Source organism: Sparus aurata, chromosome 7, assembly GCF_900880675.1.
Source record: "Sparus aurata chromosome 7, fSpaAur1.1, whole genome shotgun sequence".
Lineage (NCBI taxonomy): Eukaryota > Metazoa > Chordata > Actinopteri > Spariformes > Sparidae > Sparus > Sparus aurata.
Genome location: NC_044193.1, coordinates 4,489,753 through 4,516,200, shown reverse-complemented (window position 1 = coordinate 4,516,200; position 26,448 = coordinate 4,489,753). Strand labels below are relative to the sequence as shown.

At 37.6% G+C, this 26,448-nt stretch overlaps 1 protein-coding gene and 1 long non-coding RNA gene across 3 annotated transcripts; both read right to left on the bottom strand.

Moving 5' to 3' along the window:
• Positions 1–8,080: 8,080 nt before the first annotated feature.
• Positions 8,081–10,208, bottom strand: LOC115585297 (uncharacterized). Its single transcript, XR_003984682.1, has 3 exons — positions 10,099–10,208; positions 9,864–9,892; positions 8,081–8,611 (listed from the first exon to the last, which is right to left on the bottom strand). It is a non-coding gene; the product is annotated as an uncharacterized LOC115585297 (long non-coding RNA).
• Positions 10,209–17,180: 6,972 nt separating this feature from the next.
• Positions 17,181–22,997, bottom strand: LOC115584561 (uncharacterized). Of its 2 annotated transcripts, XM_030422052.1 has the most exons (5): positions 22,791–22,997; positions 22,401–22,425; positions 19,409–19,434; positions 19,221–19,229; positions 17,181–17,960 (listed from the first exon to the last, which is right to left on the bottom strand). In XM_030422052.1, exons 1-5 carry the CDS (start codon positions 22,891–22,893, stop codon positions 17,503–17,505), a joined length of 621 nt encoding a protein of 206 aa, XP_030277912.1. In that variant the 5' UTR covers positions 22,894–22,997; the 3' UTR covers positions 17,181–17,502. The 2 variants fall into 2 exon arrangements, with proteins under 2 accessions (XP_030277912.1, XP_030277914.1); XM_030422054.1 differs by lacking the exons at positions 17,181–17,960; positions 19,221–19,229; positions 19,409–19,434 and adding an exon at positions 21,329–22,108 and having other exon boundaries at positions 22,791–22,865.
• Positions 22,998–26,448: the final 3,451 nt, after the last annotated feature.

Below are 26,448 nucleotides of genomic sequence, written 5' to 3'. Positions count from 1 at the left end.
CTTGTTTTAAAACGTAAAAGAACAACTGAAGCAATAAAAGAGAATGGCTCCGTACAGCCCGTCCGGTGTAATCCAAGTCCCTAAAAGCTCAGAGATCCCAAACTGATTTGAAAAGACATTATTTACATCCTCGATGCACGGCTGAGCTTTCACAACCACCTCAGAAGGCCTGCATGTTAACACGAGCTGTTTGAAGCAATTTATGTTTTTTTTGTAATTTTTTTGTAATCTCAGTCAATCTCAATCTATCTATCTATCTATCTATCTATCTATCTATCTATCTATCTATCTATCTATATTCACTTCATTATCTGAAAGCAGTAGACACTGGAAAATCTCTTTTCTATTTCACATTTATTGTCTGTATTGAAGACATACATGGTACAGGTGTCAGTTAAAAATGTGAAATTGTTTCATTGATTCATTGCTGAAAACGAAGGTACAGTTTACCACAATTTGAATTTAAACCCAGTGCCAAGGATAGAAAAGCCCATTTCACGTCCGATGGAGACGCCTGTTCCGAGCGCCTTTGCCTCCAGCTGTGTTTTGCTGATGTGGGCGCCGGTATCTGCAGATAGACCGAGTGTGCCTGTCACCGGGCCAATTGAACCTGCAACGCTGCCCACCTCTGCTCTGGCAAAGGCTTTGACACTGCGATCCTTCCCAGAGACTCCAACTTCTGCTCCGGCGTTAGGTCCTTTGGCGTCAAGAGCAAAGATTCCATCTTCATCATGATAATGACCCACAACAGCAGAAGCTTTGGCCTCCTCTTCTGGCAGTTGTTCTAAGGCTTTGTCCAAGGTTGCTACCGCGACTGACGTGGCTGCAACAGAGACATTACATTTCAACTCAAAGACCAGAGGACAACATCACCACCAGTGAAAAAGGTTTTGTGATCTGGAGGTTTCAAGGATGTTGTGATAATTTGGTGGGGAACAAGCTGCACAATAGAATAACTTTGGAAAGAAAGTAATATTTTGAGGTTGTTATAGATTCAACAGTTTAATTACAGAAATACAATTGAGATTTTAGTCCACTGAAGAGCATCTGAAACTGTATTCAATCAAATTTGTCTGGTTAGGGTGTCAATCTCAGGGCTGATCTAGGAGGACAATATCCTTTCAAAAGGAATTTACTTACCAATTGCGCCTGTGTTTGAAAGAAAGAAAAGAGAAACTCTGTTATTTGCTTGTTTACTTATAAACGTAAATGTTTAAAAACCGTAAAAGTCACATGAAACATGTTTTCAATGTTATAATAACAGATCAACAGAACTGACATTTTTTGTTTGTTACACAAAGGTACTTGAACACTTAGCACAAAAAAATGTGGGCATTATTTTTGTTATCCTGCACTGAGATCTGTCAGCTCCCTGTTTAACGTTCAGTCACTGAAAATAAAAGTAAATACAAGTTTAGTAAAAGTAATCTGTCTCAGACGTCCTCATGATGATGATGTTGGTCTACCTGAGGGACAGATATCAATTAGGTCTTATTGATGAAACATAAACTAAAATAGAGGTCCAGTGATCCCTTACGTTCACCTGTTAATTTTGTTCTCACATTGTATCAAAACAAGTCGAATGTGTCCTTTACAGTATGTAAATGTTAATGTGCTCACCTTATAAAAAGTACAAATGTTTTCGCTTGTTTTTGCTCATACAGGTGGGACGAAGACCACCAGTGGTGATGGAGCCTGCTGCAGTCTACACCTACAGTAGTTCGCGCCTGATGACATAATATTATATATCTATCCATTATCTGAAACCACTTATCTGTTTCAGAATTATGGATGAGGCTGGAGCCTATCCCAGCTCCTTGTCTCACTTTCAGTCAGTTAAATGAGAGATTAAGTTTATTTAGCAGGCAATCTGTCTCCTCAATATACTAGATTTTTTAGAGGACAGTGAACTTATTCTTGAAGATGATGTTTGCTTACCGGCCATCTTCAGGAAAAGACGTTTACCCTGAAAGACAAAGAGGAAATGTCAGCAGCAGATTAGAGCCACACTGTGTTAATGAATATATCATTCAGCATTTATGTGCAAGTGAAGCTCCTCCATCAGTGAGTCAGATTTGAATTGGAAAATAGAAATAAATATTAAATACTGCACTATTATATTATATTATATTATATTGCACTATTATACGTAGGAAATAATAATTAACTTACTTGTTCTGTGTGTTGTTGTCTTAAAGCTCATTTCAACGACAGTTCTTACAACATCCATGTTTAATAATTATTTGTCTTTTACCTTCATTTTCTGAAAAGAACAAATACTATGTCCGATTTTGACTTACTGACGTGATGTCAGCAGCAGATAAAAGAGTTTCCCTGTGAGAACGACCTCACATGGAATAAGAATGACTGCGTTAATGAACATATTCTGTTCAGATCTATAGAAAATGATATTTTATAATGCTTCTGGAAAGCCATAAAGCCTGTTTACTTTAAGTTGAAATGATAAAGCTTACATGGTGGACAGCTTACCTGAATGAGGCTCCTTTGTTAACAGGAGAAGTTGTGTGCTGGGTGCGATCAGCTCAGATGCTGGAGTGAACACAGTGGGGTTTTCCCAAACAAAGAAAATATATAACATAGTAGTGTAATATATATATATATATATATATATATATATATATATATATATATATATATATATATATATATATATATATATATATATATCATCATATATCATTGTGTTAGTGAAGCTCCTCCATATTCTGTGAGTCAGGTGAATAAACAAAAACATGAATACAACTATAAACAAAATAATAACTGCTACATGCTGCACTATCTGGTACATATTGTAAACTACCAGTCAAACCAGCATGTATACATTTAGTTGAGAATCTCATAGGATGCGTTACTTACCTGAATAAGGTTGCTTTGTTAACAGCAGAAGTTGTGTGCTGTGTGCACTGAGCTGAACTGCTGGAGTGACGGACCAGGGCGTATAAATACCAGACGGGAAAGGAAAGTGAAAGTGTATCAAGTCTGAGCACTTAGGAGATTCAGTTACATTAATGGCAGCTGATGTATCCGGATGCTGCTGGCTGCTGATGTCATGTGGTTTTATTGATAAGTAAGTTTATTAAAAATATAAATGAAAGAAACATATGGACTGTTAGATGGACTGCCATGTGATTGTTTAGAGACATTCATGATCCTCAGTGGATAAATCCTACAGATTCTGGAGAACTACTGACTCTTACCGTGTCATCACTAAAAGACTGACAGTACAGAAGGAAACATCTCAAGAACTCTGAGATGGTTTGTTATAAAATCGTTAGATTTTAAAGAGCCTTGTTGTGTGAAATACTCGGATAATGCTAGAATCTTGTTGTACACTTGTGCAATGACAACAAGACAACTTCTGTGATTCTCTTACTTCACCTCTAGTATGACCAACAGGTCAAGGTTTTATTTCTGACTTAAGGTTGTGTTGATGATGTTGTGGGATACAAATACTGTGTGAACTGTAGCTGCAGATCCATTTTGTCCAGGAAAGAGAAGCTGTGAAATTACTGCTGGTGAGTAAGAGGGAATTGTAGATATAGTGTGAGGCATTCTGTGAGGAAGGTTAGCTGTAATATTTAATCTTGTCTCGATACTTTTTGGGTAAATTGTTGTGAAACTGTTGAAACTGAGTGTTAATAGGCAGTTTTGCCCAAATCAGCTGTGACCAATAGGCTTGATTGCAGGGCGGAGCCAAGCCTGCATGAGGTAAATCTAGAACATAAGTGCTAGTCACCACACCGTCAGCTGCAGCATCAGGACAGCCGAACAAAGACTTAAAGGAGAACTTCGGTCGATTTAAACATGCAGCTTCATTGCTCAAGCTACCCTTGACTTGCCAGTACCGAAGACGCGAATAAAATTGGTCCAACCATTACAGAGCTCCGTGAACGGAGATGTAGCATTGAACGCTAACAGCATGGGGTCAGAACTTAACGCTGTGTTTTAAGCATCTTAACATGCTCCACATCTCACACCAAAAGTTATGCAACATCAGCAGACACCTTAGCACACAGCACTGTAGCGTGTATGACTCAAAATGAATAAAAAAGTAGTTAAAATAGTGTGTTTGTGCAAGCAGCTACTTACCTGTTTGTTGACATCCGTGTGTTCCGGTAGCTAGACCAAACTAGCATATCCATCGAGTGTGCACTTAACAGGCTTAACAGGCTATTGTAAGGCTCATGGCTCATGACAGGCTGTAACATGGACATGTACATTATGAAGATAAACACGAAAATGCTGGAATACGTTTCCGTCTCCGCCAGTGAAGGAGTAAGTGCACGCTCGACAGATTAGAAAGATTATCCTGGCAAAACTTTTTTTTATCCGTCAGATCACAAGTCATAAACACAGGAGATAAATAATTTAGATCAAAAAACGGATCACCAGAAAAGAAACTTTTCTCACATGGCCCCTCAGGGCTTCCATAGGGCAGACAGTTTAAGCTCTGCAGGTTTGAACCTTCAACACTGTGAACTGTAGCTGCAGATGTTGTTTCCTCAGTCTGCTGCTGAAAGGCTTTAAAAAAATCACATTAAATGGATTAAAGTTGACCTGTGGCAGCCCTTAGAGGAGGAGATGGACTGATGTGGCATTTAAGTTTAAGTGTAAACGTATATTTTTGATTGTTTTGTCTTGCAATGTCATGCTGGGGTGAACACAAAGTGCATGAATACCAGACTGCAGATGAAAGTGAAAGTATATCGAGTCTGAGCACTTAGGAGGTTCAGATACATTAATGGCAGCTGATGTAACTGAATGCTGCTGGCTGCGGATATGGTGTTATTTTATTGATAAAGATGTTTATTAAAAAGTTGATTTCTGTTGGAGTGAGTAAGTGACATTAAACACTTACAGGAACTGAAGGTTTTACAACAAGCCTGCAGGTTTATTGTAAAACCTTCAGTGTCACACGGCTGCAGTAGAACTGTAGAAAAGTTAAAGTTCAACTTCAGATATTTAATGATTTGTTTAATTGTATTTACAGAAGGCTATACCAACATAAATACTGCATTAGTGACCACAATACTAACAGGTAATGATCATTTTTGCAAAACACTAAACACAAATATAATTTAGCACACTTTGTTCACCAGGAAAACACTGGCCTTCAAAATGCTACACCCTAATTATCAGTTCAGTTCTCTTTCTTTTTGTGTGAGAAGTGAGAGAATTCAAAAGTACACCAACACAATTTATTTCACAAAAGAGGCAAAATATTTTTAAATCTTGTTGAAAGTCAACATTTATCTTAATATGTTGATTATATCACATCTTTCTTACATTATCTATAAATGTTTGACTCTTTTTACATGATTTCACAGTTATAAATGTTCATATGTGGAATTCAACAGGTTGCCTAAATATTTGGGTTTGTGACCGTAGAGTAGAGCAGACAAAAACAAACATGAGACCATGAAGCAGTCTGCTGCTCAGACTGCTTCATGGTCTCAGGGAAAGGCTTTAAAAAAGAAAATCACACTAAATAAATTAAAGTTGACCTGTGGCAGCTCTTAGAGGAGGAGATGGACAGATGTGATATTTAAGTTTAAGTGTAAGCGTATATTTAGGTCCCGAGCACTATCAGTGCGAAGACCTTATTGTTTCTTTAAGTTCAAAATGTTCGTCTGCCAAAAGAAACGCATGTTTGGCGGCTTAAACATCCTCCAAAACTCACCAAACTGTGCACACATGTCACATCTGGTAAAATGTCATGATTCAACATGATTGGTTGTGGGTGTGGCCAGGGGACATAACGCCCTCTAACGCCGAGTCATGTGACCAAAACCTTCTTTGATCTTCATGAAATTTACAGGACTGATAGGTCTCATTGATATAGCCAGGAATTGATTTTGAGGAATTTTTTTTGCCACAACAGGAAGTCAGCCATCTTGGATGGCGTGCTTCAATTTAAATTTTTTCCGACACTGATCAGAGGACTTTAGGATGTTCACACACTCACCAAATTTAGCTTGTAGACTCAAACTCATGAGTACTTTAATCTGATACCACAACTGCCCTCAGGTGCAGCAACAACAACTCAGTAGTGCCCCCTAAAGGCTTTTCCCTTTTTGTGTGTACAGAAAAACTACACACGCCATAGTTTGCACATTTATCAGGAGTCACAAACACTGATATCTGTGAGGGTCTGAGTCATTTACCGTCTGATGAATACATGAGACAGTTTGTTTGTGCTACAAAGCCACAACCACACACAGCGCAGGACTCTGCTGCTCCCTGGCTGCTAACAGCTAACTAGCTCCACCCCTGCTAATATCAGTACAGATATTTAGTGCCCTCTTGGTTTAATCAGTGCAATATATTCACAAGCTCCTACCAGAAAGCTGTTAATGACTGAGGGCAAAGGAGGACCGGTACCAAGGAATGTTTCATGTAATGTTAGATCTCTCGCTAAGAGGCCAGTCAGTGCTGGGAGAGAGAGAGATAACTCTGGCAACAGCATGAGAAGATGATCTCTATTGCAATCAACATACTGTAGTTGGAAGTAGTCAGTTCAGTGTTTGATTTGGGATTGTCTGTTTGAGAAAAGTATTATTTTCTGTCACACCTGAGTGAGGGGACGATGTGACGCCGTCCTGTTGAGCCCAAACCTCTAAAATATGGAAGTGTTAATCTCTTGTTACCTTAATGTGAGTACAAGTAGGAACCTGTAAGTATTGTATGTTTATTTATTCACACTACATCCTGTAATATAAACTGTTGCTACAAACTTCTTTTGAGCACTTTTCAACATTTTATAGTCCAGTTCCAGTGTAAAGGTTTACTTCTTGTTTGACCTGGTGAACTTAAATGACCTAATAAATGATATTTAATTCAGTGTTACATTATATTTGATATAGAATTCGTGTTATTGTTTGATTTGCCATATTTTCCCTCATTTTATGGTGTCATAGTTTTGATCTGTCTGCTGTGTTTTCGCCACAAGGGGGCACCAACTTTCTGTTGTAGCCTGACTAATGCCTGTCACTGCATATAGAAATAATCATGATTCTTATAGTCATTCTTGTTTTATCCATAAGCAGAAATACAGTTTATTTACATTGGTCACATCAGGGCCTGAATTTTCTTTATTTTTTCCTCACCTGCCAAAAAGCTCATATTTTCTCATCTTCCACTTCTGAAATCTTAATGCAAATCTTTTTACTTTTAAACACTGAGTCACTGGTATCTATAAAAACAGGGCATCTTATCACTCTAAATCTGACTGACAGGTGGCAGGTGTTCATTTAATCCCCTGAAACACACACACACACACACACACACACACACACACACACACACACACACACACACACACATACACACATCAAGTCAACATGCCAACTCAACCTAAACACACAAGATTATTTAAGTGTCCAATAACTTTATTATTTTCAGTGAGTGCTGTATGCTGTGTTTTCACCACAAGGGGGCACCTGTGAGCCTGTTTAGTGAGACAAATACCTGCACTGCATCTTTAGATGAATATGACTCTTATTCCTGCAATCATCTGTTTTAATTTCTGTTAGTAAAGACAAAAACACAAGATTATTGGACTGCACAGCCACACCTGGATCTTTACCTGAACAAGTCAACACAAACTGAATGACTTAAAAAGGACTCACAGTGAAGAGTCTGCAACATCATCTGAGCAGCAACCATTCATTTAGCTGTGTTTAACCTGATAAACTGTTATTGTGAATATTCATGTGAATGTTTGAGCTTCACATAAAAGCTTTAACTGAATTGCGTGAAGATGGTTTATGTCACTAAATCATTATGTTTGGATTTCTGTCTGCAGAGAGACATTACAAGACTTCAGGCTCAGGTCTTTAATGAGTAAATGATAAATTAATCTTCAGTAAAATAATATGAATGAATACTTTAAAAGGTGGTGTAATCCAGGCCAGACCTGAGCCAAAGCTTCATGTGAAGCCATGCAATCAGAATTACTGCTGCTTGATATGAAAAGCCTCCAGTACATGTTCAGCATCATTCTTTGGTACTGACAGTTTTAACTACATTTTCTACTTCGAGAAGAAAATGAAATACAGAATCAGAAGTCAACATTTCTTTAATGTTCAGACGTCAACAACCATGATAAAGTTGAGAGGAAGCCAGCAGGTAGAACAGGAAGTTGTTCTCATGGACAGTACAGTGCGCTTATCTGTGTATTTTATCTTCAGCATGACAAAAACACATTTTTCTATCATGTTCACTGTCTATATAAAAGCAGCAGACGCTGAACAGGGAAAAACCCACAATGTCATGACAAGTTTGAGCTATAAATGCAGCAGATTTCAAATACAATCACTGTTTAATTGTGGGAGTAGAAGGTAAATAACCAACAACAGCTGTGTTTGTAACAAAGACACAGTTCACCACAGTTTAAATTTAAACCCAGAACCAAGCACAGAAAAGCCCACTTCACGTCCGATGGAGACGCCTGTTCCCAGCACCTTTGCCTCCACTTGTGTTGGACTGATCTTGGCGCCGGTATCTGCAGACAGACCGACGGTAGCTGTCAAAGGCCCAACTGAGACTGAAGCTCCGGAACCTGAATTAGAGGATCCTGATCCTGCTCCGACTGCAAACAGAGACACTTCATTTTATCTAATGTTAAAAGACGACTGTAGAACAATCATACCAGAGGACAAAAAGTTTTGTGATGTTGAGATTTGAAGAATATATTTTGAAAAAAGAAATCATGAGAATGACATTAAGAAAAATCTGATTTAAAACTCAACATTCATGAGAAAGATTGTTACAAAACCAACATCGGGTCAAAATCCCAAGAGAATCATAAAGGATAAACATTTCTAAAAGTAGAGTTTGTCTCAGATATCAGTCCACAGAAGAACATCTGATTTACTGGACTTCAGTCTGATTTGTCAGTTTAATGTGACAAGTCATCGAGGAGTCATCAAGCCAGATTGTTTCAATTCCATACAACCTTTTACACCTGAGGAACTGATGTGTCAGATAGTTTTCTCTCAGTGGTGGAATAAACCCTCATCACTAAAATAATTTGCTTTCAAATTATAATATTCTCTGTTAAATTATGACGTTCTTCTCTGTATCTAATAACCTTTATTCTCATAACATTAAAAGTTTTTCTTAAAATATTAATCCTTCTGAATCCAAAGCATGTTTTCTATTTGTCACATTTTTCTTCACTGTGGACTGATTTTTCATGAATACAATAGTCTTGCACGTCTGTGAAAAGAGGTGAGGAGAAGAAGAAGCTTTTTACATAGTATAACAGTTACAATGCCATGAATACTTGAAAAATGACTTTCATTGATAATTTATTTATTTATTTATTTATTTTCTCATGATTAATTATCTTGTTATTCTGGAAAACAACATTTGTTCGTAATGATTACAACATAAATAACCCCAAGAAAACAAATACAATGTATCACAGGAAGACAGAGGAAATAAAGATGAAGAAGATTTTCAAGATAAAGTGTCCAATTTTAAATTCTGACTTTATATTCTGTATCTCCTGAACTTTTTCTCATGACATTACAAGTGTTTCTTAAAATATTAAGTCCTTAATATGAAGTCCTAAAATCTTTTACCAACAGCCCATCGAAGTAAATTATCTATTTGACTGACACAAGAATTATTTAAATTACTTAACCTTATCGTCAAGAAGAGAAGGAAAAATGTGACATTTGCTTTTGCAGATTTACTTTTTCTGACTTTACTGTACACATGTAAACATAAATTATATTACAGCTGATGAAGTGATAAATTAACAAGAGGTTTATTAAATGTAAATGTTAGATCTGTCTGCTTGATAAACTACTTTTTAGAGGAAAGTATAAACTTACCACTTGACATCTTCAGGACAAGAAGTTTACTGTGAAAGAAAAAGAGGAAATGTCAGCAGCAGATAAAAACAGAGTTTCTCTGTGAGAACGAGCTCACATGGAATAAAAATAACTGTGGTAATGAACATATTCTGTACAGATCTATAGAAAATGATATTTCGTAATGCATCTGGAAAGCCATAAAGCATGTTTACTTGCAGGTCACATAATAAAGCTCACATGGTGGATTGCTTACCTAAATGATGCTCTTTTGTCAACAGCAAAAGTTGTATGCTGGGTGCGATCAGCTCAGCTGCTGGGGTGAACACAGTGGGGCACAGTGCATAATATACAAGACAGGAGGAGAAAGTGAAAGTATGAAAATAGCTTAACCAGCCTTAAACTAAGGCGGCAAACAGTGAGCGGAAACCACAAACTGACAGTAATCAGTTTCATCGTTGTGTGTGACTGAAGTTTTTTTCAGCACACAGTGGTCAACAGTAAAGTGAAAGTATGAACCAAAGGGAAATTGTAACCTTTAATGTAAGTCTGTGTGTGTGTGTTTGTGTATGTGTTGTAAAAAGCGCCCAAAACTCAACAAACTCAACTCAAAACTTCAATGCTTGAATAGAGACAGGACAGTCATGACTTTCTCTAAATTGTGATGGATGAAAGAGAAGCACAAAAACAAAACAAAAGATCAAAAACACCTTAAGTTAAAATCACATTAAATTAATTAAAGTTGACCTGCGGCAGCCTGTAGAGGAGGAGATGGACAGATGTGATATTTAAGTTGAAGTGTAAATGTATATCTATATGCGGGAGTGAACACAAAGTGCATAAATAACAGACTGCAGAAGAAAGTGAAAGTATATTAACTCTGACAACTAAGAATAAAACCTAAGACACTCTGTTACATTGGTGGCAGGTGTGTCTGCTGCTGGCTGCTGATGTCGGTTTTATTACAGGATGTTTGTTTCAAAGTTCATATCTGTTGGAGTGGGTAAGTGAAAGTAAAGACTTACGGGAAACTGAAGGATTTACAATAATCCTGCAGGTTTATTGTAAAGCCCTCAATGCCACACGGCTGCAGTAGAACTGTAGCAAAGTTGAAGTTCAACTTCAGATCTTTAATGATTTGTTGTATTGTATTTACAGAAGGCTATACCAACATAAATACTGCATCAGTGAGCCACAATAGTTACAGGTAACAATCATTTCTTAGTGACAGCGGCTCTGTGGACGACAGTGTTGAATGAATGAATGAATCCTTTATTTATTCAGGGAAGGTCAACTGAGAGCATGCTTTCCTGTCCTAAATTACAATTGCAATCAGACTGCAGAACAATGAACAATAGGCACTTGAAACTAAAGAAACTAGATGATTTAGCTGAAGAGCACGCTGTAAGTCATTCCACTTCTGAGGGGCATAGACCTGAAAAGCAGTCTCCCCCAATTCAGTCCTTACATTGGGAATGTTTAAAATCAAGGACTCTTGTGAACGAGTGTGCAAATTACAAGTTCTAAATGAGATAAAACTGGTGAGATAGTCAGGTAAAACATTCAGCAGGGCCTTGTAGATAGAAATCCTGCAGTGTTGTTCCCTCCCTATGGATAAAAATGGCCATCGAGCTTTGTCATGACCGGACACTGATTGTGCAGCCGATGAAAATCCTGCCAATCAGATCTCAAGCCAGAGGCGCGGGCTTTGCTCCAGGCAGTATCTCTGACCATTATCATCTTTGAGATCTCTGAGGTGAACCAAGGATTGCTTCTATTTTTTACTCTTAGTTTCTTAAAAGGGGCATGCTTTTCAGCAACAGAATTAAAGGTTCCAATAAAGTGATCAAGAGTAATATGAGGGTCAGTGATAGAAGCAGAGTGCGAGATGTCACTGAGGTATAAGTCATGTAAGAACACTTGATCGACAAAATATTTAAAATGTCTTTTAATGATTATTCGAGCTTGAGATTTCTGTAGTCTAGTGTCCCTAACAACAGCAATATGACAGTGATCACTGAAATCAAGTGGAAGAACACCAGTAGATTTGAACTTATGAGGCCTTTTAGTTAAAATAAGTTCTAATGAGAACCACGCTCAGGATTATTTGTGTTAGGCCTTGTAGGAACAGTGATTAACTCTGTTAAATTCAAATTGTTGCATACATTTTTCAAAAAAGTCAAATTCAGATCACCTTATAGCAGAATTCCTTACTTTTCATGGGCAGATATTCATTTGAATATTTTTTTGATAGCATCAGATGTTACAGAAGGTGGACAATAGGCCCTAATGAGAAATAGATTTTCACAATTTGCAGTGTTCCATAAACAGACATTTAACGCTAAATATTCAAAACATTTAGGCATTGATATAAACTTGATAACAGGGACAGAAAGGCATTTTTTCACAAAAACTGAAATCCTTCATCCTTTTGTGAAACCTTCCCTGTCAGTCCTGAAAACATTATAGCCATCGATTGCAATGTCTTCATCCTCAATAATATTAGACCACCAAGTTTCAGAGAAAACAATATCAGCGTTTGTTTGTTGAGCCCAAACCTTAACATAATCTAATTTTGATAATAAACTACGCATGTTCATGTGAATAATCCCCAGTCCTTTTTGTTCTATGAAGTCTGCTTGACACTCCAGAGCTACCAGGACAGATTTACGATCTGAGCCTGCCTCTAGATTACAGTAAGCTTTCGAGGAACAGAGATTATTTAATGGTTTGAGATTGTTACTGTTTACACCCTTATCACAACTTCGAGGATGAGAGGAACCAACAGATGTGATGGGACTAACAGTTAATGCAGGTGTTAGATCTGAGTCAGGGGTTGTAGACTCATGACATATGTTATTGTTACTGTTTAAAATCTTAAAAAAAATTGCAGTAGGTCAGACCTGTTCCCGGTGCATGTTGGACTCCGGCAGGGCTGCCCTTTGTCACCGGTTCTGTTCATTATTTTTATGGACAGAATTTCTAGGCGCAGTCAGGGGCTGGAGGGGATCTGGTTCGGGAGCCACTGGATTTCATCTCTGCTTTTCGCGGATGATGTGGTCTTGTTGGCTCCGTTCAGCCAGGACCTCCAGCATGTCCTGGGGCGGTTTGCAGCCGAGTGTGAAGCGGCTGGGATGAGAATCAGCACCTCCAAATCCGAGGCCATGGTTCTCGACTGGAAAAAGGTGGCTTGCTCCCTCCAGGTGGGAGGAGAGTTCCTGCCTCAAGTGGAGGAGTTCAAGTATCTTGGGGTCTTGTTCACGAGTGAGGGAAGGATGGAGCGTGAGATTGACAGACGGATCGGTGCAGCGGCCGCAGTAACGCGGTCGTTGTATCGCTCTGTCGTGGTGAAGAGAGAGCTGAGCCGAAAGGCGAAGCTCTCGATTTACCAGTCAATCTACGGTCCTACCCTCACCTATGGCCATGAACTTTGGGTCACGACCGAAAGAATAAGATCCCGGATACAAGCAGCTGAAATGAGTTTCCTCCGCAGGGTGGCAGGGCGCTCCCTTAGAGATCGGGTGAAGAGCTCTGTCACCCGGGAGGAGCCGCTGCTCCTCCACATCGAGAGGAGCCAGCTGAGGTGGCTCGGGCATCTGTTTTGGATGCCCCCGGGACGCCTCCCTCAGGGGGTGTTCCTGGCATGTCCCGCCGGGAGGAGACCCAGAGGAAGACCCAGGACACGCTGGTGTGACTATGTCACTCAGCTGGCCTGGGAACACCTTGGGGTCCTCCCGGAAGAGCTGGAGGCAGTATCCGGGGAGAGGGAAGTCTGGGTGTCCCTGCTCAGACAGCTGCCCCCGCGACCCGCCCCGGATAAGCGGACGAAAATGGATAGATGGATGTTTAAAATCTGTATATTAATATTATAAGTTTGTTGAGAAACCAAGACTGGAATATTGTAGATAGATGAAGCAGCACCAACAGAAACAGGGCTGATGGAGGATTTAACATGGGTGAGAGAGTCAGTGGAGGAAACAGATCCAGCACCATCTTGACCCGCACTGTCAGCACTGGGTTATGGGATGCCAGGTTAGGACACTGGACAGGGTCTAGCTGGGGAAAGTGTCATTTTAGACTGAAGGTGGTGAAGTTGATGAGTTTGTAACCCATCACTTTTAAACAGGTCCTATTCAGTCCAGAAATAGTAAAAGTTGCTTGTGAAGTCTAGTCCAGTGGCAGATGTGAGGTTCTGCATCCATGTATGCAGGCTAAATAGACTCGGCTGGGGTAAGTGGAGGCATGACGCACGGGCCTAAAGTTGGGCCCAAAAGATTTTAAAAATCTAGTTGAAAGTCAATATTTATCTTAAAATGTTGATTATATCACATCTTTCTTACATTGTCTATAAATGTTTTACTCTTGTTACATGATTTCACAGTTATAAATGTTCATATATGGAATTTAACATGTTGCCTAAATCTTTGGATTTGTGTCCGTAGAGATGACAAAAGCAAACATGAGGACAGGAGGGTGGTACGGAAGCCCTGAGGGTCAGGTGAGAATTCTTTATTTTTTCAATTTGTCATTTGTGAAATTAAATAACATTTTTTTTTCCATGAGAAACACGTTTTCACTTGGTTTCAACAAGAAATGTTGACAAGTTTTTTTTCACATGTTTACACAGGCAGAAAAGTGACAGTAAATCAAGTCTGACCAATAAGGAAACCTAAGATGCTCCGTTACACTGGTGGCAGCTGTGTCTGCTGCTGGCTGCTGATATCTTTGATTTTATAACAGGATGTTTGTTTCAAAGCTTGTTTCTGTTGGAGTGAGTAAGTGAAAGTAAAGACTTATGGGAAAATGAAGGCTTTACAATAAGCCTGCAGGCTCTGTGGCTCAGTGGACGACAGTGTTGGTCTGTTGGTCAGACACAATATGACACTCACAGTCCTTTCAGTGCATCAAAGATAAAAGTACTTTGGATCAGACTGTGATAATAGATGAAGGTCAGCAACTCAAGTACAACTTATCTGTGCTGATGTCGCTTGTTTTTTTTTTTGTTTGCACTGAACGGACAGGAGTTTAATTTTGAGTGTCATATTTACAGAGGTCAACTGAATCAAAGTATTAAGAGAAGAGATATACTTTCCTATACAGACAGATAGAAAGGTTATTAAAGACTTACTCACTCAGAGCATCCCCATTATAAGTATGTTCCTAACGTGTTAGAATGCATTAGAGACATGACTTCATAGAAAGTGTTACCATGATTCCTTTTATGGTTGTCATGTGAGTAATTTCTAGTCATGGTTCGGGATTCTGTGTCTTCTTGTTGTGACTTATGTTTTGACTTCATGCCCTTTTTGTGTCTCTTCTGTCTTTTCAGTGTCTCCTTTATGTTGTTCCCCTCTGTGTTTCCTTTCGTTACCTCACCTGTCGTCTTCCCTCCTCACTCTCCTCACCTGTTCCTGATCTCCTCGTTAGTGTCTGTGTATTGAGTCTCTGTTCTCTCTGCACTCCTTGTCAGTTCGTTGTGTGTGTGATGTCCTTGATCACACTATGTTTCTGCCAGTGTCTCCTATTGGTATGTTTTGGATTTAGATTTCTTATTTTTGCACTTGAACTTTGCTTTTGGTTATACTTTGATTTAGCCTTTGTTGCTACTTTGCTTTTGCTCCCTTTTGACTAGTTTGTGTCAGCTTCATTTCTTTTTTCTTTTTTGTATTTGCTCAGTTTTTTTGGTAAAATAAAGCTCTCTCTTGTTTTTCCCATTTCCTGCCTCCTGTGTTTGTCTGCACGTTGGGTCCTAAATTAAAACCTCACCCTGATAATTTCTATTAATACAAATAAAACATACCTGTAAAAAGTTAAAATAACCTGGATGATTTGTAAAGGACCAGCAAATATTGTTAGCTGTTTGTTTACCCTCATCATCTCTTGTCTTTGCAGGTCTAAACTTTAAACAGAAGCTCTGATTGCATTTTATGTCACAAAATGTCTGTTTTGGATTTCTGTTTGCTGATCAGACTAAAGGTTCAGGTGGTCTTCTGTGCGCATTTGAAATAAAGAATTATTAGTAAAAATAAGGAATTGATTAAAGTAAAAAGTTTTGCCTACTTTAAAACAAAGGTTATATTTTATAGACTTTTAAAAGCTTGTTAATCAGGATTGATTTAAATCTTCATCTGAAACTATACAAACTAAGTCTGCAAGATTGAATTGATCAACATTTACTTTAAAATGTCTTCAGTAAAGTTTGAATGTTATTCTTCTGTACTGCCTTGGATCAGCTGTGTTCAGGGGTAAATCAACTGTGCATCTTATTCTTCTGCAGGATGTTATGTTAAAAGTAAATCAGACAATAGAATGTAAACATTACTTGACAGTTTACAAGTTTAATGTCAGCAAAGCAGGATGGAAGACGAGTGGAAGCCAGTGGCAGGAACAGAAAGTTCATGGCAGGATATGAAACAATGGTGACCTCTGATTAGCACAGTACAAGTACAACTATTTTATTTTTGTGTCAGTATGACAACAGTAGTTATTTTTGTAGTATGTTCAGTTTAAAAGACACTAAAAGATCACTCATCATTTCCAAATTGATTATCTGCAGTGAAGATAAACAGCTGTATTTGGCATAGACATGCAGTTTACAATAGATTCAATTCAAAGCCACTCCCAAACACAGAAAAGCCCCCCCCCCCCCTTTTTTTTTTTTTTTACCAAAAGAGAAGCCTGTGCTGTATGCTGTGTTTTCACCACAAGGGGGCACCTTTGAGCCTGTTTAGTGAGACAAATACCTGCACTGCATCTTTAGATGAATATGACTCTTATTCCTGCTATCATCTGTTTTAACTTCTGTTAGTAAAGACAAAAACACAAGATTATTGGACTGCACAGCCACACCTGGATCTTTACCTGAACAAGTCAACACAAACTGAATGACTTGAAAAGGACTCACAGTGAAGAGTCTGCAGCATCATCTGAGCAGCAACCATTCATTTAGCTGTGTTTAACCTGATAAACTGTTATTGTGAATTTTCATGTGAATGTTTGAGCTTCACATAAAAGCTTTAACTGAATTGTGTGAAGATGGTTTTATGTCTCTAAATCATTATGTTTGGATTTCTGGCTGCTGAGAAACATTACAAGACTTCAGGCTCAGGTCGTTAATAAGTAAATGATTAATTAATCTTCAGTAAAATAATATGAATGAATGCTTTAAAAGGTGGTGTAATCCAGGCCAGACCTGAGCCAAAGCTTCATGTGAAGCCATGCAATCAGAATTACTGCTGCTTGATATGAAAAGCCTCCAGTACATGTTCAGCATCATTCTTTGGTACTGACAGTTTTAACTATACATCTTCTACTTCGAGAAGAAAATGGAATACAGAATCAGAAGTCAACATTTCTTTAATGTTCAGACGTCAACAATCATGATAAAGTTGAGAGGAAGCCAGCAGGTAGAACAGGAAGTTGTTCTCATGGACAGTACAGTGTGCTTATCTGTGTATTTTATCTTCAGCATGACAAAAACACATTTTTCTATCATGTTCACTGTCTATATAAAAGCAGCAGACGCTGAACAGGGAAAAACCCACAATGTCATGACAAGTTTGAGCTATAAATGCAGCAGATTTCAAATACAATCACTGTTTAATTGTGGGAGTAGAAGTTAAATAACCAACAACAGCTGTGTTTGTAACAAAGACACAGTTCACCACAGTTTAACTGTAACTCCAGAACCAAACACAGAAAAGCCCAATTCACGTCCAATGGAGACGCCTGTTCCCAGAAACTTTGCCTCGACACCTGAAGGACCGACGCCAATGCCGGTGTCTGCAGACAGACCTAGGGTAGCTTTCATCGCACCAACAGAGGCTGACACACTGGCCAACTCTGCTTTGGCAAAGAGTCTGGCACCCAACTCATCAGAGGCTCCGGCTCCTAAGCCGACACTGGGCCCTTTGGCCTCAAAACACACCAATCCATCTTCAGCACGAACATAACCCAATCCTCCAGCAGCGTACACTCCTTTCCCCTTTATATCATCATCTTCTTTCTCAGTTCCTGCATAGGAAAGAACGGCAAAGTCTCTGGCAGGCTGCTTCTTGTCCCTCTTGTCGTCGCTGCCATTCACACATGTTCCTCTACCAACAAGTCGAGCTGCTTCAGCTGCAAACAGAGAGAGATTTAATACATACAGAGCATTTAATCTCAAATATGACTAAAGAAAAACCTTACCAGAGGAAGAACTTTTATTTTTTGTGGTGTTGAGATTTCAAGAATTAATCAAAACTTAAAATGAATATTTCTGAAATTAATTTATTTGCTCTCAAATGTTTTTCAAGATAAAATGTTAGGGCTGCGTTAGCTGCCCTGACAAAATTGATCGGCATCAGTTTGGTGGTGATTGCCAAGTTATGATGGCTGAGGGAGGAGAGAAAAGCGATGATAATGTGGCCGACGAAGACCTTGTGGTGAAAAGAAACAGCACTGAGTGTGTGCTGATTGTGTGAGTATGTAAGTAACGTTATGTATCCAGGAAATAGTAGGACGAACAAGTGTGCACCCTTGATAACGCTACTAAATGTGTTAATATGTAATGCAATACCCAATGTGACCAACAGAGGGAACCATCAGGTTTCATATCTATTGAGGATGATACTAGTTTGAATGGATGAACGAGAGAAGCTGCAGGCTGCATGACATGTATGATGTTCGTTCTTACATTAAAGTTTGAGCATAAGCTCACTGCGGATTAAAACATGTCTCATCATTGAAGACACTAAACAGTTAAGGGAATGAATAACGGGATGTTTGTAATGGGTCAGAGAGCTGTGTGTGTGTGTGTGTGTGTGTGTGTGTGTGTGTGTGTGTGTGTGTGTGTGTGTGGTGTGTGTGTGTGTGTGTGTGTGTGTGTAGGTGTGTGTGTGTGTGTGTGTGTGTGTGTGCTGCTTGCAGCCAGTGACACCACGGAGCAATATGCTGTGTGTTTGCATATGTGCTGCCCACATTTAATCACACTGCTATATGGACTTATTTTGGATTTAGGAGAGATAATGTGTTACAAACACAGGTGCCACCTGCAATACCATCATAAAGGCCTACTTGAACAATTCAAAACTAACGCCAATCATTAACTGTATAGTTAATAATATGCAAACTTCAATATTTGTTAATTTATCACAAGTTATATCGTCATTGCAATACTGAACAGTGTTATCGCACATCGCAGATTTTCCTCATATTTTGCAGGCCTATAAAATGTTCTCTTTCAAATTTGTATCTGTATCTCCCGATGTTTTTCTCACAACATCACAACTGTTTCTTAAAATATCAACACGTCCTTAAATCTAATTTTAACCAACAGCCCATCAGAGTAAATCATTTATTTAACTGACACAACAATTATTTAAAAAGTCATTTACTTACCCTCATTGCCTGTATTTGAAAGAAAGAGAAGGAAATACTTATTTTGGCTTCACTGTACACATGTTTATACATGTCACTGAAGTTATAAATTAACAAGAGGTTTATTAAATGTAAATGTTACATCTGTCTGCTCGATACACTTTTTAAAGGAAAGTACACACTTATTCTTCTGGATGATGTTTGCCTACCTGACATCTTCAGGACAAGAAGTTTACTGTAAAAGAAAATGAGGAAACGTCAGCAGCAGATAACAACCAGAAACTAACACTGATGAGTTTTCACTGTCCACCCACAGTTGGGGATTTCCTGCTCCGTTGAAGTCAAGTGAAAGATGTAGCTTTAACAGTAAGTATCTCTCTCTCTCTCTCTCTGTCTCACGGTTGAAGGAATCAGTCGCTCTTGCAAATACAAAAGCACGTCCTCCAATCACACTACTGAGGACAGGAAGGCCCTGGCATCACTCAAAAGAGACAGACAAAGAGAGATGCACTGTGGTGCTGAACACGGTGGGGTGCATAAATATCAGTTGGCAGAAGAAAGTGAAGTATGAAAATATCTTAACAACAGCCTTAAACAAAGGGGCCAAACAATGAGCGGTTCGCCAATAAAAAGCAAAAGTTAAATGTACTGCTGTACCTGGTTAAAGCCATACTATGTATTAATTCTGCATTCAAATGTCTCAAACGACAACATCATTGTTATATATTTTGTTGAGTTGTGTACTTACATTATCCCAAATGTTTCCAAAAAGTGAGTTACACAAACAGTGAGTTTGTTGGTGTGTTCGTCTGTTTACATGTTTGTAAATTTACTCAAGTACTTTTGATGAAGCATGATGGAAGTTAACGTATTAACAAAGTGTTTAAAATTAAAGCCTGTCTTGTTTTCATTTTATTCAGATTCACATGAAATAAAAGCTCCAATATGATTTGTTAATACTTGGCTGTCTTTTGTGATTTCATGTCACCATGTGCAGCTGCACAAGTTGTCTACACACCGTTAACCACAAACTGACAGTGATCAGTTTCATTGTTGGGCGTAACTGAAGTTATATCTGCATAGTTGGGGATTTTGTACTTAGTTAAAGTGAAAGTATGAACTTCAGGGAAGATGTGTGTGTGTGTGTGTGTGTGTGTGTAGTGTTATAAAAAGTAGTCAAAACTCATACTTAAAGTAAAGTTGTTTTTTTAATGTTTTTGTATTGAATATATACAGCTTTAATTTTATAGACTGCGTAGTCTGATTATTGGAACAACTTTCTGAATAAAAGGGGAATTTAAATGATGAAAAAGTAGCCATGTGCAGTAATAAAGATCATTGAGGATGCCGTACGCTGAGATACATCACAATGCATCGAGAAACGTTTTGCATTCTTATCATTGACAGCTGAAGCGTAATCATATTGTATCAAATCAAATTGTGAGGTCAGTGAACATTCACACCTCTAATTATAAGTATGTTTTTACTGTGCTAAAGGCAGATTAAAGACACATTATAACTATAAGTATGTTTATAGTGAGTTAGAATGCATTAGAGACATGGGCTTCATAGAAAGTGTTCATAGAGATAAACACACAAGAATGTTTGACTGTAAAACCACATCTGACAAAAGTTAAAATAACCTGGAAAATTTGAAAAGGACCAGCAAATATTGTTTGCTGTTTGTCTTTCTCTTGTCTTTGCAGGTTAAAACTTTAAACATAAGCTCTGATCGCATTTTATGTCACAAAATGTCTGTTTGGAGTTTGGTTGCTGATCAGACTTCAGGCTCAGGTGGTCTTCTGTGGGCATTTGAAATGAAGAATTATTAGTAAAAATAAATAAGGGAATTAATTAATAGTAAAAAGGATTGCCTACTTTAAAACAAAGGTTATTTTTGTATAGACTTTTAAAAGCTTGTGTAGGCAGGACTTGAGTCAAATCTTCATGTGAAACTATACAAACTAAGACTGCAAGATTGAATTAATCGACATTTACTTTAAAGTGTAAATTTGGAACGTCATTCTTCTGTACTGCCTTGGATTAGCTGTGCTCAGGGGTAAATCAACTGTGCATCTTATTCTGCAGGATGTTATGTTAAAAGAAAACCAGACAATAGGAAGTAAAGATTACTTGAGAGTTTACAAGTTTAATGTCAGCAAAGCAGGATAAAGACATGTGGAAGCCAGTGGGAGGAACAGGAAGTTCATGGCAGGAAATGAAACAATCAAGACAGTGGTGACCTCTGATTAGCACAGTACAAGTACAACTATTTTATTTGTATGTCAGTATGATAACAATAGTTAGTTTTGTAGTATGTTCAGTTTAAAAGCACCAGACACGGAAAAATCACTCATCATTTCCAAATAGCTTATCTGCAGTGAAGATAAACAGCTGTATTTGGCACAGACATGCAGTTTAAAATAGATTAAATTCAAAGCCACTCCCTAACACAGAAAAGCCCATTTTTTTACCAAAAGAGAAGCCTGTGCCAAGAAACTTTCCCTCTACATGTAATGGACTGATGCTGGCGCCGGTTTCTGCAGACAGGCCAACTTTAGCTTTCAGTGGACCTGCAGAGGCTGAAGCACTGGCCAGTTCGGCTTTGTAAAAGACACTGGCACCTGATGTCAGAGAGGCTTTAGCTTCTGCACCGACATTGGGGCCCATGGCTGAAGCCTTACAGATCTTCCATTCAGCTTGAGCATGCAAATATCCTGCAGCAAAGGAAACTCCTGCCTTGGGAATACGCTTCATAGCTTTATCCTCAAATCCATTTGCATATGCATCGGCTCTTTTAAAGGCTTTACCACAGGAAGCTTTACCAGGCCGGTCAAAGGTGTCAATCATCTCTAGTGCCCCGGATACACTAGTGGATATATCTCCACCAGCTTTCAGCTCTGCATTGACTGCAAACAAAGTGACACATCATTTAATGTCAAAGCTGAAAGAAAAAGGGTATTTTTATTGTATTAATACTTCTAGGCTAAGATGAACTATTACGAAAATTACATTGCAAATAATAGTTTGAAAAAAGTTTTTATATATTTAAGGATTTGATTACAAAATGTGCCACTAATATGTAGAGAATCATCAAGTATTTATGGACTTCTATGGAAAGAGATATGTCTAATCTGTATCCCCAGAAATCATCATTTCTTAGAGAAATTTATACACCCATTTTTCTAGATGTTTGCTTACCTCCTGCCCTCCCGCCGTGTACACGCTAGAAAAAAAGAGGAAATGTCATTAGAGGATTGGAACTTCTCTGAGAGAACTGTCTCAATTGGAAAAAAATTATAATATACTGTATAGATATACAAAATGATCATTCATATGACATCTTACATTTACACATTGAGACAAAAATGAATTTGTTCATCATTGGTCAGTAAGCATAACTGTGTTGATGAACTCGTGAGAAGCTCAGTTATCCTAAGAGTCAGATTTGCAACATTAAAACAACAAATGCAAATAACAGTTAAGTTTTTTGTACTGAATAAAAACGATAAAATCAATCAATACTGCTAATTGAGACATACCAATCTTACCTAAACAAATTTGCGAATTAAACCTCAAATTTTGTCTTACCATGACTCTTGGCGTCACTGCAGATGTTATAAAATGCGCTCAACTCAAGTGCAAGAATTAACTGCAAAAGAAAGTGAAAGTATGAAACTGGCTCTCTCAACATGTCAGAACAAAGGCGCACAGAAAGAGGCCCTCCCTTTCTATGGTCACATTTCCTCAACTAATGCTTACTTTTTTTGCTTTTCTAAAATTCAACAGGCCAGAGTGTTTGTTACAGGAGATAAAGAATCCCAGCAAACTATTCTCCCTGTCAGTCAAGTTGAAAGTGCTTTCTGCAGTTTTTTAACAGTTGTATTGGAACATGGCAGTGGTAATTTTAGGTTTCATTGCAGGGTGTTTCTACGGTAATTTCCGCTCAGTTAGTGATTTTTTGACTCTGTTGGAGTAAACAATAAGAGGAAGTAGAATTTGTTGAAGGGGTTTGCACCAAATCTTTGTGTGTGAGTACGTGCTTATTCCTTGAGGTGGAAATTTAATTAACTTTGATGAACAGTAAACATTGTTAGATATAAGGAAATTAGAATATGATTGGTTTTTGCATGGCCATGACCAGCTGTCTGCTTGGGGCAGATAAACACAATACAAATAATAATAATAAAGCCTCTGTATACACTGTAAAATTTTTTTTTAAAAAAACGGTAAAAAGTCTGGCAGCAAAAGTTGCCAAACACTTACCGTTAAATTACATTGTAAAAAAAAATGGTAAATAAATGGTAATATTCCGGCAGCTGGGGCGGCAAAGAAGTCAGTAATTTGCCATTATTAAAATACAGTCAATAACTTTAATTGTACATGATTTTATGTATTTTTTTTGTCTTTTTAATGTTAAATAAAGGACTTTTGCACCTGTAAAAACAATGAAATTACCTAAAAATACGGTTGAACACTGCAATAACACAAATAATCAGGCTTAAAATTACATGAGATTGTTGTTATTTGTTTTTATTATATAATTTTACATAAAAATCTTGTATATTTAATCAATATTTAATGTAATAAAACGATATACCACCTATAAATTATTTGATTTACCTTTTAAAAAATGTCAAAATACTGTTGTAAAACTGGTAATCAGGTTACAATTACAACACTATACTGTTAATTTAAGATCATATACTGTGTAATGCAAGTTTTTACATGGAAAATTACATAACAACCTTGTATATGTAATAGATCTTTAATGTTAAAAAAAAGTATGCCCACCTATAAAAACAATGGATTAACTTAAAAAAAGTCATAATACTGTTGTAATACAGATTACCATATTCATATTTACAATATTCTGCCTCCAATCCGACATTGTGGTTTTTTGACGAATGTTAGAGTAAACAATAAGAGGAAGTAGAATTTGTTGAAGGGGTTTGCACCAAATCTTTGTGTGTGAGTACGTGCTTATTCCTTGAGGTGGAAATTTAATTAACTTTGATGAACAGTAAACATTGTTAGATATAAGGAAATTAGAATATGATTGGTTTTTGCATGGCCATGACCAGCTGTCTGCTTGGGGCAGATAAACACAATACAAATAATAATAATAAAGCCTCTGTACGTTACCAGAATCGATGGCTACGACTTTCACTGTGCTTTCAATGACAGACCAAAAAATACATGTGGGCACATTCAAAGCAGAACATGATTGGCCAGTCACAATTTCTTAGCTGCTGGTCAATCTGTGTGACCTGATTACAAAACTACCTTGATAAACCTGTCTGTTTCAAATTGACATGACGGTTTTTTAAACACACCATGGACCCAGAGTTTTAGACAGCGTCTATCTGAAAAGCTACAAAAAAGTTTTCAATGAAAATTGATGAAGTGACTAAGCTCAGCATGGACAAAAGTCCTAGTCCCTTTATTGATGATGACCTGGCCAAAGTAACAACACAACATCTGTTAATAAGTGATAGTGGCCATCATCACTTTAGCAGCTCTTAAGGACACATTTTACTGACATTTCCTTCCATCTTAAGAATTTATTTTCCATCATTGAATTTTCTGAATTATTGAATTCATTTTTAGAAGGAAGCACTAAATAGAAGCACTTTTTCAAACATTACTGTATTACTGTTTACAGTTGACATCCACATGCATACTGCAGTGCACATACTTCTATAGATAAATGAATTGTGCTGTACTGAGACATTATAGCATGCAGCTCTTCATACAGACAATGGAAAACTATATGTAAGAATTTTAAATAACATTTTTCATGTGATTGTTTCATTTTGTTTTTTAAATCAAGTCAAAAGTACGATTATTTTTTCTCAAAATATGAACACTTAAGTCCCCAAATATCATTGTATATATAGTAAACAAAATCTATTCAATGCAGTCAAAAAGATAATCAAATCCAAAATTAATTCAAAGTAAACTTACCTTCACACTTCATGACTGAAAAGAAGGAAAGGAAAAAAAGGGAAACATGTTATAAATTAACCAGAAGTTTATTACTGTAAAATGTAATCCTTCTCCCAAGAAGTCCTCTGTAATCCATATTTCTTAGAGAAATGTATGAACACATTTTTCCAGATGATGTTTGCTTACCATCTGCTCTTCCAGAAAACACTACACTCTAGAAAAAAAGAGGAAATGTCAGCAGAGGATTGGACCTTCTCTGTGAGAACTGTCTCAGTTGGAAAAAAAAATAAGTGTGGTCATGGAAATATTCTGTATAGATATACAGAAAATTAATGAATGACATCTTACATTTACACATTGAGAAAAATATATTCATTCATCACTGGTCAATAAGCATAACTGTGTTAATGAACTCATGAGAAGCTCAGCAATGTGCAACATAAAAACAAGTATTTTGTACTGAATAAAAACAATAAAATCCACCAATACTGCTAATTGGGACATACAAATCATAACTAAACATGTTTGTATAATAAACCTCAAATTATTTCTTACCATGATTTTTAGCGTCACTGCAGATTTTATAAGATGCGCTCAGCTCAAGTGCTAGAATTAACCCATCGAAGGGCATAAATACCCAACTGCAAAAGAAAGTGAAAGTATGAAACTGATTCTGTCAGCGTGTCAGGACAGCGGTGCACAGGAGGAGACCTTCCCTTTATATGGTCACATTTCCTCCACTACTGATTTACTAAGTATTCGAAAGGCCAGAGTGGAGTGTTTGTTACAGGAGATGCTCTAAAAGCAGCAGGAAGTAAGTAAGGAAGTTTTTTTTTTTTTTGCAATGTAAAAGACATTCTTGCAAATCATGTCAAGATAAAAAATGTGTTGGGCACCCTCAGTAGCTCACCTGTGCAAAAGCACACTATGTAAGCACACTAAGGTTGACTTGTTGGATGCAACCAGTGTTTGAGTTTCCTTTATTTCATGTGACAGTTTAGCTCCATAGTAAGACACTGACCCACACTAGTTCTTCCACATTCTTTCTTATTTTCAGGTTCATCAGTCATTAACTGCTCTTATGTTTAATTTCCTCCCGACCATGAAAGAACCAAAGAGTCTTAGATGACCTTCGACTCAGTGAGAGAACCTGAAATGAATTTCACGAACTGAACTGAAAGTGTATAATTGTTGTAATTTTTGTTTTTGTTATAGGTGATTCATCAAGTCAATCAAAATATTGGTGTATAAAATGTATTGCTTTATCTCAGTGGCTATTTTGTTAACATAATACTTAATA